Source organism: Chrysochloris asiatica, unplaced genomic scaffold (assembly GCF_000296735.1).
Source record: "Chrysochloris asiatica unplaced genomic scaffold, ChrAsi1.0 scaffold00004, whole genome shotgun sequence".
Taxonomy (NCBI): Eukaryota; Metazoa; Chordata; class Mammalia; order Afrosoricida; family Chrysochloridae; genus Chrysochloris; species Chrysochloris asiatica.
In genome coordinates, this window is record NW_006408522.1 from 45,447,975 (window position 1) to 45,460,929 (window position 12,955).

The 12,955-nt window shown below is 41.0% G+C and overlaps 1 protein-coding gene across 1 annotated transcript in view; it reads left to right on the forward strand.

The window, feature by feature from the left end:
- Nucleotides 1-12,955, forward strand: part of RYR3 (ryanodine receptor 3) — a 775,913-nt gene that overhangs the window by 245,720 nt on the left and 517,238 nt on the right. The window contains exon 2 of the mRNA XM_006831810.1: nucleotides 3,320-3,439. Coding sequence (XP_006831873.1) covers nucleotides 3,320-3,439 — 120 coding nt within the window. The remainder of the gene's footprint in view (nucleotides 1-3,319; nucleotides 3,440-12,955) is intronic.

The window sequence follows — 12,955 nt, forward strand, 5'->3', positions numbered from 1 at the left end:
CTCAACTAGAAGAAGAAAGAAGAGGTAAAAAAGAGTAATCTGATACAATTTGATGAACTTGATGTACACTTATGGATGCAGTAGCTCAAAAGAGGGATCAAATATTTACAGCGAGGATCGTTCCCACCCCTTCCATACACAGAGTAGACAGGGATGAGCAACTTGGACATTGGCTACCAAAATGGGGGGGACTTCAAAGGCAAGAAGTGACAGGCTTACAAACTTTCAAGAGGGAACCTAGATCCAGAGAGCATGGAGGAAGGTAGAATCTCCACTGAGTAGTATCCAGTCTGTCTAGGCAGGGCTGATGAAAGGAGATGGGGATAGGTCTCCTGTGATACAATAGTAAATCTTATCAGGACTGACTGTGAGGGTTGGAAATGTAAAGGTAGACATTTTGTAACAAAAGGAGGGGAGTGATTGACTTTGCAGCCTAGGAGCGGAGGTCCCTCGGACCAGCAGGGGAGAAAAGCGGAGAGCGGGACCCTACCCAAGGAAGCAGTGACACCAGAGATGGAGGCAGAGACGATGACATGGAGAGATGGAGCAGATGGGGACTCTAGACCCAGAGAGGGAGAGGGGCTGCGTGCTGATGATCGGAGGGCAGGTTGATTGAGATGCATGGAGGGGACTGTAACCATGGCAATGAAACGATACATGTATGATTGGGTGAATGTAAAGCTAATGTTCTCCCATGTAAACTATCACATAATTCACAATAAAACATGTTTTTTTTTTTTTTTTTAAAAAGACAACATGGCATGGACCCCTTGTGATGGAAAGAGAGACTAGGAAAGGAGATCATGAAAAGAGACCCTCAGTAGCACACGTTGAAGGAAAACATAATTGTCACAAAATTTAGGTCTGTGAAAGCTATGGTCCAGGATCAGACTCCTGTGGTTTATAAATGCCCTCTTTTCTTCTTGTTGTTGTGAAACTGGAAAGCCGTGTGTAGGTGGTGGTGGTTGTTAAGTGCTGTTAAGTCAGCTTAAACTCATAGCGACCTTGTATAAGGTTTTCAAGGTCCAAACTGACCTTGTGGTCTAGTGCTTATCCTAAAGCACCACACCAGGTGGGAGTTATTTAAATATTTCTGAGTCGATGTGCTCTTGACATTTTGGACAGAAAAATTATGTGTTTTGAGGACTCCGTCTTGCATTACAAGGCATTTGACTTCCGTGGCACAGGCTCCCAAATTCTAGTAATGGTGGTGATGTTCTGTGGAGTCAGTTCCAAGGAATCGGTTCTGACTCAAAGCAACCCTGTATGTGGTTTCTCAGGCTGTAAACCATTACAGGAGCAAAAAACTGCATCTTTCTCCCACAGAACAATTGGTAGTTTTGAACTGCTGACCTTGAAGTTAGCAGTCTGACTCCTAACCACTATGCTACCAGAGCTCCTTAATTTCTAATAGTTGTTGTTGTTAAGTGCTGTCGAGTCAGTTCCAACCCATAGCGATACTGGATAGGGTTTCCAAGGAGCAGCTGGTGAGTTTGAACCACCAATCTTGCAATTCAAATGGCTTTGCAGTCTGGTGCATTAACCCACAGTGCCACACCAGGACTCCATAAATTCTAATAGTAGTCCTAAGTAATTTTGACAACAAAGAGTATTTCCCCTATTCCCAATTCCCTTTAGGAGTATAATATCTGCCCCAGTTAACATACAATTTACTGGAAAGCGCCATCTGGTGAGAAACTTCATTCTCTTAAGAGATTTCACTGAATCCAGTTTTGAGAGCAGTGACATTGTGGGGTTGTCTTTTGTCTCAATTCAGATGAAGACCTGTAGGTTCTGACTTCATTATGAGCAGAGGCTCCTGACTCACACTGATGCTAAATAGTGGCATTGCAGTGTTAGTCAAACTGCAGAGGTGTGCTTCTCCCCCCTTGATCTTCTTTTCCTACTTCTGCAATATGTAGGCACTACCAAACATCTTAGTGGTGGTCTGGTACTATGGAAATTCTTCACTCTCCCATTAGGAGATAGGATTGTATGTTTTGCATTTGACTAGGAAAATCACAGATTCAGTTTAAGAAAAGTCATTTCTATTTAGTCTGATTCCAATACTACCAAGCAAATACTAACATTTAGGGACATGGAATGAGACAAAGAGTCACAGTTGAGCTGTTACTAAGGAGGAAGCTTCACCTGATTTTTCCATTTGGTTCCTTCTTGATCTTAACCATATTTGCAAAACTTTTTGATGTTTGAAACCCAACGTCAGTTGGTGGTGGAAAGGACGGACAGATTGGATGAGAAACCATGGAAGGATTATTAAGGAAAATATTTTTCCCTCTCAATCTTAGGGTAAGTTGTGCGTGAGGTGAGCATCTTAGTATAAAGGACAGACTGCCTCTTTTTTTGGGGGGGTAATCAATAAGAGAAATGCCATTAGAACAAGGTCTCTAGAATTTATGAAGGACTTCTGAGAATTAGACGTAGGAAATCTGTGCCCTCCATGGAAATTTATAGTTCGTATATTCGACCTTTAAACCGGGATCTTCATTCTTCAGTGCTAATTCTTCCTTTTCTGTGTGTCTACCTTTCACATCATTCTTCCAGTGTTCACACAGGTGTAGCCCACTGCAGACTTTGACTCCACTGAAGCATGTCCTTTACTTCCTCCACAACCTGACAATAGGAACTTTCCTTCTACTTACCCCAGCCCATGCTGATTTCTTGTGTCATCTCTATTCTCTTCAATCATGTCTTACTGAATGATTTTATATTTGGAGAGATTAGATTTAGTTTTATATTTACTCAAGTGCTGAAATGTCTTGCTCACCTAGATTTTATGCATTGTAACCCTCTTCAAAGTGAGGTTCATGTTAGATATGAGGGGGCTTCAAAATTTGGTAGAAGAATGGAATTAAAAGACACTGGAATTCTTTCTTGAACCCCTTGAAGCCTCCTCGTGTATAGTAATATGCCCATTTAACTCATTTACCCCATTGCCTCAACTCCAGAGGCTTACTCACAGTACATGTGTAATTATCCCATGTGAATGTAGCAAAAAAGTACAAAACAAAAGAAGAATTCTTTCTTTAATATTCCAAAGCATGTGCTGCTCATTAGAAATTGCGTTTACCTAATTCCGAATGTTGTTGTTGACTGCCATTAAATCGGTTCTGACTCATAGTGACCCTGTATGGGGTTTTCAAGGAGCAGCTGGTGAGCTTGAACTGCTGACCTTGTGTTTGAAACCAACCGTGCAGTCCAGCGCATTAACCCATAACACCAGGTAATTTGCAGGCCTGGCTTCACCTGGGGAGATAGTCTTTATCGCTCATCTTTCCTGTGTCTCTTTTCCCGACAGGAAGATGAAGTGGTACTCCAGTGCATTGCAAACATTCACAAGGAGCAAAGGAAGTTCTGCCTGGCAGCTGAGGGACTTGGGAATCGCTTGTGCTTCTTGGAGCCAACTTCAGAAGCCAAGGTAAGGTTGACTGCCCTGCATCTTCCCCTCACCCACCCCTCAAGGCTTCCCAGTCCTTTAGGGTAAGGGAGTGTTGGCAGATAGTGATGAAGAAGGCATTTAAAAGGACCCATTTACATTGAAAATGAAAAGCAGAGCATGTTTAAAACATAACTCTTTTTTCACATCAGAAAACACTGAAGCAGGAACACAGAGCAGCGTGAAGAATTAGAGGTGCTTTTGTTGGCCTGTATTCACAGAACTCTGGTGGTTCCTCCTCACTGCTAGCACTGATGGAGGAGGCTCTTCTAATGTTCCCAGAACCCCTTTGTTGGTTGTGAAGTCAGTCCTAGAAGTCTGTTTGAGTGCATGTTCTCTGCTCCCAGCTGTCATTTTATTATGACAGGGACTTGTGGGTGCTTGAGCCTGTGGATCTTCAGGAGAACATCTTTTATAATTCTGACTATGCTGAGACAGCTTAACTGTCTGACAGTTGTGATCCAAGAGCAGAGAGGACTGTTTCCTTTGACTCCTGCCTGAGTGGAACATGGAATGCTGCGCCTCTTCAGCTGAACTTTTCTGGCTCCATTTGCATGCTGTGTTTCTTCTTGCTTTTCATGATCTGTATGTCAAGTGGATCTGAGTACTGTACATTATTATAGGACTTCTGTTCTAGCAAGTCCTCTAAGCTCAGGTTTTCTCCCAGAACCTTTACAAAATTTTTGTTTCATTATTATTGTTAAAAAACAAAACCAAAAAAACAAAACCTGTTAACTTTCAAAACTGTCGATTTTCAAAAGCCCTCCTTAATTGGTGTGACATTTCTCCAAATAAACTTGCACAACCCAGAGACAAATGCAGAGCTTGAACAACTCCCCAGAAGGCAAATATGCACTTGGATGACCATCTCTCCTGAACACCACTGTCCTCCCTCCCACAAAAGACTTGAGCCACACAGATAGACTTCCATTTGTCACATGTGTGGACAGTGCTGATAGGACAGACTTACATTCAAATAAATGCCAGAGGAAAGAGACAAGGAAAGGAAGGTCTTTATCTTTTTAAAGGTCTTAGTCTTAATTTCCCTGAGGTCTGTCCTCATTTGCTTTTCTTCTTAGCAAGTTATTTTTCTTTTCACTCCCAGCAGTCTGGAATAATAGGAAGATCAGTAGATTAGACACCAAGAAGTGAATGTGCAGCCATTAACTAGTCATGTGACTGTGGTCATGTCACGCAACCTTGTTTTCCGTTTCCTCATTGCAAAATGAGTTGCAGAATGATGCAGTAGAAAGAATATGGGTTTGAATCAGAAACTGGACATTTTTCTAGTCACTCATTGGATGGAAAACAGTTAGGAGCACAGACTCTGGAGCCAAAAAGTCAGCGTATGAATCCTGTCTCTACCACTTACTAGTTGCAACAATAATTTCTTTTAGAAAGATCAGCACAAGGATGGTCCCTATGAGGTGGAGGTTAAAGATATCCCAGATGTCTGACTTTCTGGAAGTGCTGTTTGTTGTTGTTAAGTGCTGTGGAGTCAGTTCCAACTCGTAGTGTCCCTATATAGATTTTCCGAGGAGCTGCTGGTGGGTTTGAACTGCCAACCTTATGGTTCATAGTTCAGTGCTTATCGTATAGGGCCACACCAGGAGTCTTGAAGTGTTGTATTGTTGATGGTGGTAAGTGCCCAGTTCTGACCCATAGCGACCTTATATAAGATGTCCGAAGAGCAATTGGTGAACTTGAACCCTGGACCTTGGGTAAAAATTAGGTGAAATACATGTGTAAAGCCCATCGTATTGAGCCTAATACAAAGCTAGATAATAGCTAGACTTGATGATAATATTAAACATAACATTATTATCCTTTCTGACTTACTGATTTGTGGACAAGGCAGAAAGATACTGGATTGGCTCTTGAACTAATAAAATCTTGAGCTTTAAAATGAAATCCTTGGATTAAATAGTGTATTTATTTTTAAAACTTCATAAAACTGCAGACTTAGTTCTATATATATAATTGCCTTACGTAAATCAGGTTATACACAACTACATACTGGAACGTCTTTCTACGCCCCCATTCTAAAAATGATGATGTAATAACGTAAGTGCACTGTTGTTGTTAGTGCTGTTGTGCTGTCAAGTTAATTCCGACTGATAGCAACCCTGTGTAAGGTTTGCAAGAAGCAGCTGGTGTGTTTGGACCACTGACCTTGTGGTTAGCAGTTTAGTGCTTACCTTATAGAACCACACCATTTGACTCTAGAATTGGTAACAGTTTGCCTAATATTTACTTGCATCATGATGTTTTTTCTTTTCATTTTTCATTTTAAGTTTAAAGCATAGTAACAAGCTAGACTAAGTTTTTAACGTGAGATAATGTATCACCCATAATTTTGCCACCTTGTCACAACTATTTTCATTTCCGTGTTTCATCTGGCCTTTGTGCATACTCACGTGTGTGTTTTCACATTTCTGAGTGGGTATTCCAACATTCAGACTTTTTTTCTTTGGCATTTTAGTCATTTTTATTGTGACTACATATGGTGTGTCAGAGAGCCCAGGGGGCATACTTAAAGATCAGCAGTTTGAACCTACCAGCCACTCCTCAGGAAAAAGATGAGACAATTTGTTTCCAGCCTTTCCAGATTTACAGCCTCGGAAATTCTGTGCATCAGTTCTCTGCAGTCAGTTTCTTGTCACCATTCCTGTGAGCAGCCTATTAGTTGAACCAAATTTCTAGAAGCTGTTGTCTGTCCTCTGGTAGCGTAGTAGTTACGAATCGGGCTGCTAACCTCAAGGTCGGCAGTTCGAAACTACCAGCGGTTCCATTGGAGAAAGATGAGGCGTTCTGCTCCTGTAAAAATTTATAGCCTCAGAAACCCTGTGCAGGGTCACTATGACTCGGAACTGACTCCACGGCACATAACACAACAACAACTGGTAGCGTAGTGGTTACGAATCGGACTGCGAACCACAAGGTCAGCAGTTCGAAACTACCAGCTGTTCCGTGGGAGAAAGATGAGACATTCTGCTCCCGTAAAGATTTACAGCCTCGGAAACCCTGTGCAGGGTTGCTATGGGTTGGAACCGACTCCACGGCACACAGCCATCCAGTAGTCTGTCCAGCAGCCATCTACAGCTCTGCATGCGTGTATCCTAACTGCCTGCACCCTCGTTTTCCTTTCTATATTTCTATCAGATTCACAACCATTAGTACCATTCTTAGGTTCTTAGGAGCGAATGGAAGTCATGCAGAGGTGGAAAAGTGTGTTCCAGAATCTGGCACTGGGCATGAGGCACAAGCCTATCAAACAGTATTCTGATCAGCTGCCTTCAGAGCCAACCAGTGACCTTTGGCATCCTTAGTCAAGGACATTTCAAGCTAATTGTAACTCAGAAAGAGAAAATTGAGTTGGTCCCTGGGGAAAAGAAAGACCTCAGAGAAAGAAGAGAGATGAGATAAGGTGCCTAAAAGATATTCTTAGTGTTTGAGCCCAGAGAAAAGAAGGTCATACAGAAGCAAGGAATGAGCCGGTGAAGGAATAAGATGCAAAAATATAAGGGTGTCAACATTTACTGTAGATACAGAGGTTGTTCAGCACTTGAGAGAGCTCTGGTGACTTTGGTTCCAGTGTCCCATGGCCCACGCTTCTTTGAAGGGCACTTGAAACTGTCCTGATCCCAATGATTGGAAAGATCGTCACTCCACTTCCCTTTCAAATGAGCACAGGTCCAGGAATTGTAAGATATCTTTTGAATTAAACAGAATTTAAAAGGTTTCGTAGGAAAGACTCAGCTATTAGCAAAACTAGGAAACATGGAAAATAAATGCTTTTCTTTATCTTGTCGTTAACAGAGATTATTTTATATATACTGTAATTTTTTTAATTGGTCATGTATTCCCAGGCACCAAGAATTTAATTGCTTTCCTCTAGTGCTTAAAATTCATCTGATTTTTATTTGCATTGTCCACTGGGGAATCTTCTTTGGTTTAGCTCCACATGCAGATGCATAAGGCCTTCATAGACCATACTTGAACCAGTCTACTCAGAAAGTTAGAAGATTGTCCCTGCCCTGCTGACAACTTGTAGTTCCTGACATTCCTCTTTTGCGGGATCCTTGCAACAGTCTTAAGGGCTGCCTTCTAATCCTGATCAGAACCTCAAATGAGAGCTCCAGTGCAAAGAGATGAGGTCCCCATCAGGCAATGTGGAATTCAACCTGGCTGGAAGTCTTCATGGACCACAGAGGCCATTATCTCTTATGACAGCTCCATAGGCACAACTTCTGTGGTCTCCACAAAGCATAGTCCCAGCTACAAGTGTCACCACATTTAGAGAATCCCAATGATGCTGCTTCTGTAAAAGTATTTTCCCAGTCTGAATGTAATCTACCTTTTGTTGTTAGGTGCTGTTGAGTCATTTATGACTCATAGTGATCTTATGCACAACAGAAGGAAACACTGCCTGGTCCTGGGCCATCCACACAATCATTGTTACTCCTGAAGCTAGTGCTGCTGCTACTGTGTCAATCCATCTCATTGGGGGTCTTCCTCATTTTCAACGACCTTCCACTTTACAAAGAGTGATGTCCTTCTCCAGGGACTGGTCCCTCCTAATAATATGTCCAAAAAATGAGAGATGAAGACTTGCCAAACTGGTTTCTAAGGAGCATTTTGGCTGTACTTCTTTGAACACAGATATTTTTTGTTCTTCTGACAATCCCTGGTACTGTTAATATTCTTCTCCAACACCATAACTCAAATGGATCAATTCTTCTGTGATCTTCTTTATTTATTGTCCAACTTCCACGTGCAGATGAAGCTATTGAAAATACCAGGACCTGGGTCAGGCACACTTTAGTCCTCAAACTGACATCTTTGCTCTTTAACACTTTAAAGAGGTCTTGTACAATAGATTTGTGTAATGCAATACATCGTTTGATTTCTTCACTGCTGCTTCCATGAATGTTGATGGTGGATCCAAGCAAAATAAAGTCTTTGACAACTTCAATCTTTTCTCCATTTATCATGATGTTATTTATAGGTCCAGTTGTGAGGATTTTTGTTTGCTTTTCATTGAGTTGCAACCCATACTGAAGGTCTACATATCAGAGGTCATTTTCTCAGTAAGCTTTGTTGTCTGGTAATTAATATATACATATTCCATGTTTGATCAAGTAGTCCCTTGAACAAAACCAGAGAGTTACTTGAAAGAAAAATTCTAACGCCAAAGGGCAGTTGCCTAATCCTTTACACAAAGTAAGGAGCTATGCCTGGTAGTGTAATGGGTTAGACGATGCACTGCTAATCACAAGGTCAGCAGTTCAAACCCAACAACCACTCTGTGGGAGAAAGATGAAGCTGTCTGCTCTTATAAGGATTTGTTGTTGTTGTTATATGCCATGGAGTTGGTTCCGACTCATGGCAACCCTGTACAGGGTTTCTGAGGCTGAAAATCTTTGCAGGAGCAGAAAGCCTCATCTTTCTCCCGCAGAACAGCTGGTAGTTTCGAGCTGCTGACCTTGAGGTTCACAGCCCGATTTGTATCCACTATGCTACTAGAGCTCCTTTATAAGGATTTCCAACCTCAGAAAACCCACAGAGCAGTTCAACTCTATCCTGAAGGAGCACTACGGGTTTGAATCAGCTTGACAGTAATGGTTTGGTTTGGTTTTTGTTCCCAAAATAATCTTTGTTGATAGCAATTATTAAACTGCTGTGGCCTTGTTAAGTATGTCTTTCCAGCACCTTTTCAAATCACAGTTTCATCTTTTTAATACTAGATCATTATCAAAGAGTGGAAAGAGTAAGGAAACGGTTTTCTTTAACGCCAGTTTTAACACATCACAGCTTCTTTGTTGGATTGTTGGATTGAGTTTAGTGATCAGGAAATGAAATTGATATAGTGATAAAACTTACTCTAATGTTCTTGAAACCATGCCCTTTTAAAACCAGAGACCTGTCATAGTCTAGTATTTGGGCTCAAGGTGGTTAGGAATGAAGCTCCACCTCTCCTGTGGGAAGCAGGTTCATCTTACTGATCATGGTTTATTCAACCGGAACACTCCCATGACCTGTGTATTTCAGGAGAAATTTTATTTTTATTATTCTTACCTTCTCTTTTGAAAATGAGCACTGTTCCTCTGTTTCTGGGAGGTTATATAGACCCTCAAGACCCACGATGAAAGCATTAGCTATTGTACAGACATCATATGTAGATGACATAAATTAAGATAGAATTTTTGGTTTAAAAATAACTTATTTTCTATTATGTTTGTTATCTTCTGCTCAGCAGGAGATTTACTGTTTACTGCTAAAATGTAAGTCTGTGCAAATTTGCAAACAGTAGCTCAGTCTGGGATCCTACATGCTGGGGTTGAACTTCAGATTGATATTTAAATGTGCAGTATTCTGCTTGGATATAAGAATTGCATGAAAAGTTAACTCACTATAAAACTTATTTCCTGAAGTTCCCCTTTCATGTTTGCAAATGATCTGAGAGAACACATGAGCCTTTGTCAGTTAAAAAAAACTAATTTGTTACCTTTCTTTTTTGTTCGAATGAGCTTATAAAGGTTCCTAGGAATTCTGGTGTGGTGCTGTGGGTTAATGCGTCAGACTGTAAAGTCATTTGAACCGCAAGGTCAGTGGTTCAAGCTCACCAGCCACTCCTCAGAAACCCTACACAGGGTCTCTATTGGTCAGAATTGACTTGATGGCACCTAACAACAAGAAGGTATATTGACAAGTACCTCTGTATTGGGATATAAGACATAGGTACTGTGAAGGTCAAGGCATCGCCTATTGTTTTTCTTGCCCCTTACTAGTCTGTGAGCTCTGAAGACATGTGACCCTGGAGCCAGACTGCCTGGGTTGGTGATTCTGGCTCTACCGCTTTATAGCTTTGAGACTATGGGCAAGTTACTTCACTTCTGGCTGCCTCCGTTTCAACACTTTTTAAATAGTAGCTATCTCCAAGAATGATTATAAAATTTAAGTTGCATGGATTATAAAGTGCATGCAACCATACCTAACACATCAAAAGTGTTATTAAGCAGTAATCATTGGTATTACACTGCTCCACAAGGTAGATTTGAATCATAAAGTCTATGGTTCAAACCCATCATCCATTCCTTGAAAACCCTAGACAGGGCCTCTATGAATCAGAATCGACTTGACTTGTCAGCACTTAACAACAATTATTCTCCCTAGCATAGAATTCTGCATGCAGTAGGTCCTCAGGAAGTGTTGTTTGACTCAATTAAGTTACCTCTACCAAATTAATAAAACTAATTGAGCCTCTAAATGACCAGGATTGGAAGATCATGAGAACATTTATGACCTCTAAAAGTGGAATATTAAGGAGAGAGAAAATTTAACGGAAACAGTTAAGCGATGAGTGGCTGTCTGAAAAACAAAACCAAAAATGTAATCTTTGGAATGTACGTTTTATTATGATCCATTATTTAAATACAATTTCAGTCATTTGCAATTTATTGGAACATATTTTATGGTCCAGTACATATGGGTTGGAGTCCTGGTGTGGCACTGCAGGATAGTGCACTAGACTGCAAGGTCAGTTTGAACCACAAGATTGGTGGTTCAGTCTCCAGCCACTCTTCAAAAAACTACTCAAAAACTCCATGAGTTGGAACCGATTTGACGGCACTTAACAGCAACAACAACATACATGGCTTATCTTAGTGAATATTCCTTGTGTACCTAAAATTACCAGGAGGGACTAGTCTCTATAGAAGGATATCATGTTTGGTTTGGTAAAGTGGAGGGTCTGCAAAAAAGATGAAACCCCCCACCCAGATGGAATGGCACAGTGGCAACATCAATGGGCTCTAGGGTTAAGTGATTATGAGGTGGGTGCAGAACCAGGCAGTGTTTGGTTCTGTTGTGCATAAGGTCTCTATGAGTCAGAACTGACTCGATGGCACCTAACTGTTGTTATTAAACAAGAACCTGACAAAAACCTATGTATTCTGCAATTGCTGACTGTATTGTTTTATGACTGTTGAGATGGTTAACGCTACTGTTAAAATTTTCTGTGTTCTCCCTAAATTGTGTCTATTTGACACATTTATTGAGTAATTTGTCATTTATGGAAGAGGAATGTTAAAAACTATGAAGATGTATCTGTTTCTGTTAGTTTTTGCTCTGTCATTACATATGCATCTATTTAGGATTTTTGTTTTCTTTTTAAACTTTTTATTGTTAATTGAGTGAAAATTTACAAAGCAAATTGGTTTCCCATGCAACAATTCATTCATTTTTTTGTTTCGTGACATTGATTGCAATCCTCACAATGTAACAGCACTCTTGCCACTTTCTCCCTGTGTTGACCAATTCTACCTGCCCTTCCTTCCTTCCTATCCTTCCCTCCCTTCTGAGCTGTATCCCTGAGCAAATGCTCTCCTTCTCATCTCCTGTGGTTGATGGTTTTAAGAAATGAGTGCCTGCCTGAGAGAGTTGTTCACCTTATAGACCTGTGTAGTGTTGAGGCTGAAAGTTGAGCCATGGAGGGTGAGTTCACTCCCAGGCTTGGAGTGGATCTGAGAACCATATTTTCAGGGGTTCTACCAGTTTCTATCAGACCATAAGCCTTGTCCTTTTAAAATTATTATTTTCAGTTTGGTTCCACATTTTTATCCCATGATATTCAGTGGGTTATGCATTGTGCTGCTAACTGAAAGGTCAGCAGTTCAAACCCACCAGCTGCTCTTCTCTCAGTTCTTTTAGGTAAGATCTACAGCATCAGAAACCCTATGAAACAGTTCTGCTCTGGCCTATAGGGTCACTATGAGTAGAAATATATTCAGTGGCAGTGAGTAATGTGATCCCTTTCAGAGCTGACGGTAGTGGAGTTAAACACCATCTAGTTCTTCTGGTCTTAAGTTTATGGAGACTGGGGTTCATATGGTGCTTTAGCCCTTTGGACTGATGACTTCCAGGCATCTTTAATTTTCTACTTTGCTCAGGACAGGGAAATAGTCGCATCTTACATGGCTGCTCATAAGCCTTAAAGACCTCAGTTCCAACTCACTAAAGTAAATCTAGAACATTGTCTGTAGAACAATCGAGCTAGGTGTCCCCTGAGACTAGGGTCCTCGGTTCCCAGGTCCAGTGGCTTGCTTCCGCGACATGTTTTAGTTTAGCTGTTTTCTCTCTGATTGAACTTTACTTTTATTGTTGGATGGATGATATCTTGTCATTGTTCTTTTCTAATTTCATGTTTTGAACTTTCATTGTGGCTGTTTTTTCAAAGTATTATTTTTTCTATGCACAAGACCATTATTTATTTTTTGTGGTTGTTGCTTAAATTTTTCTCTCTCTAATGGCTAGGATGACAAGCATTGCCGGGGTCTGACCCCGACATATTTGTCACAAGTTTTTGGTTCACGAGGAGGGGAGATCCAGCGGTGATAGGGATAGCGAAAGAATACACAGACAAACAGAAGAAGGGAGACAATGAGGCACCCCAAAGCCAGGGTGGATACATCACTGGTGGGCAGGCTTGGGACTACA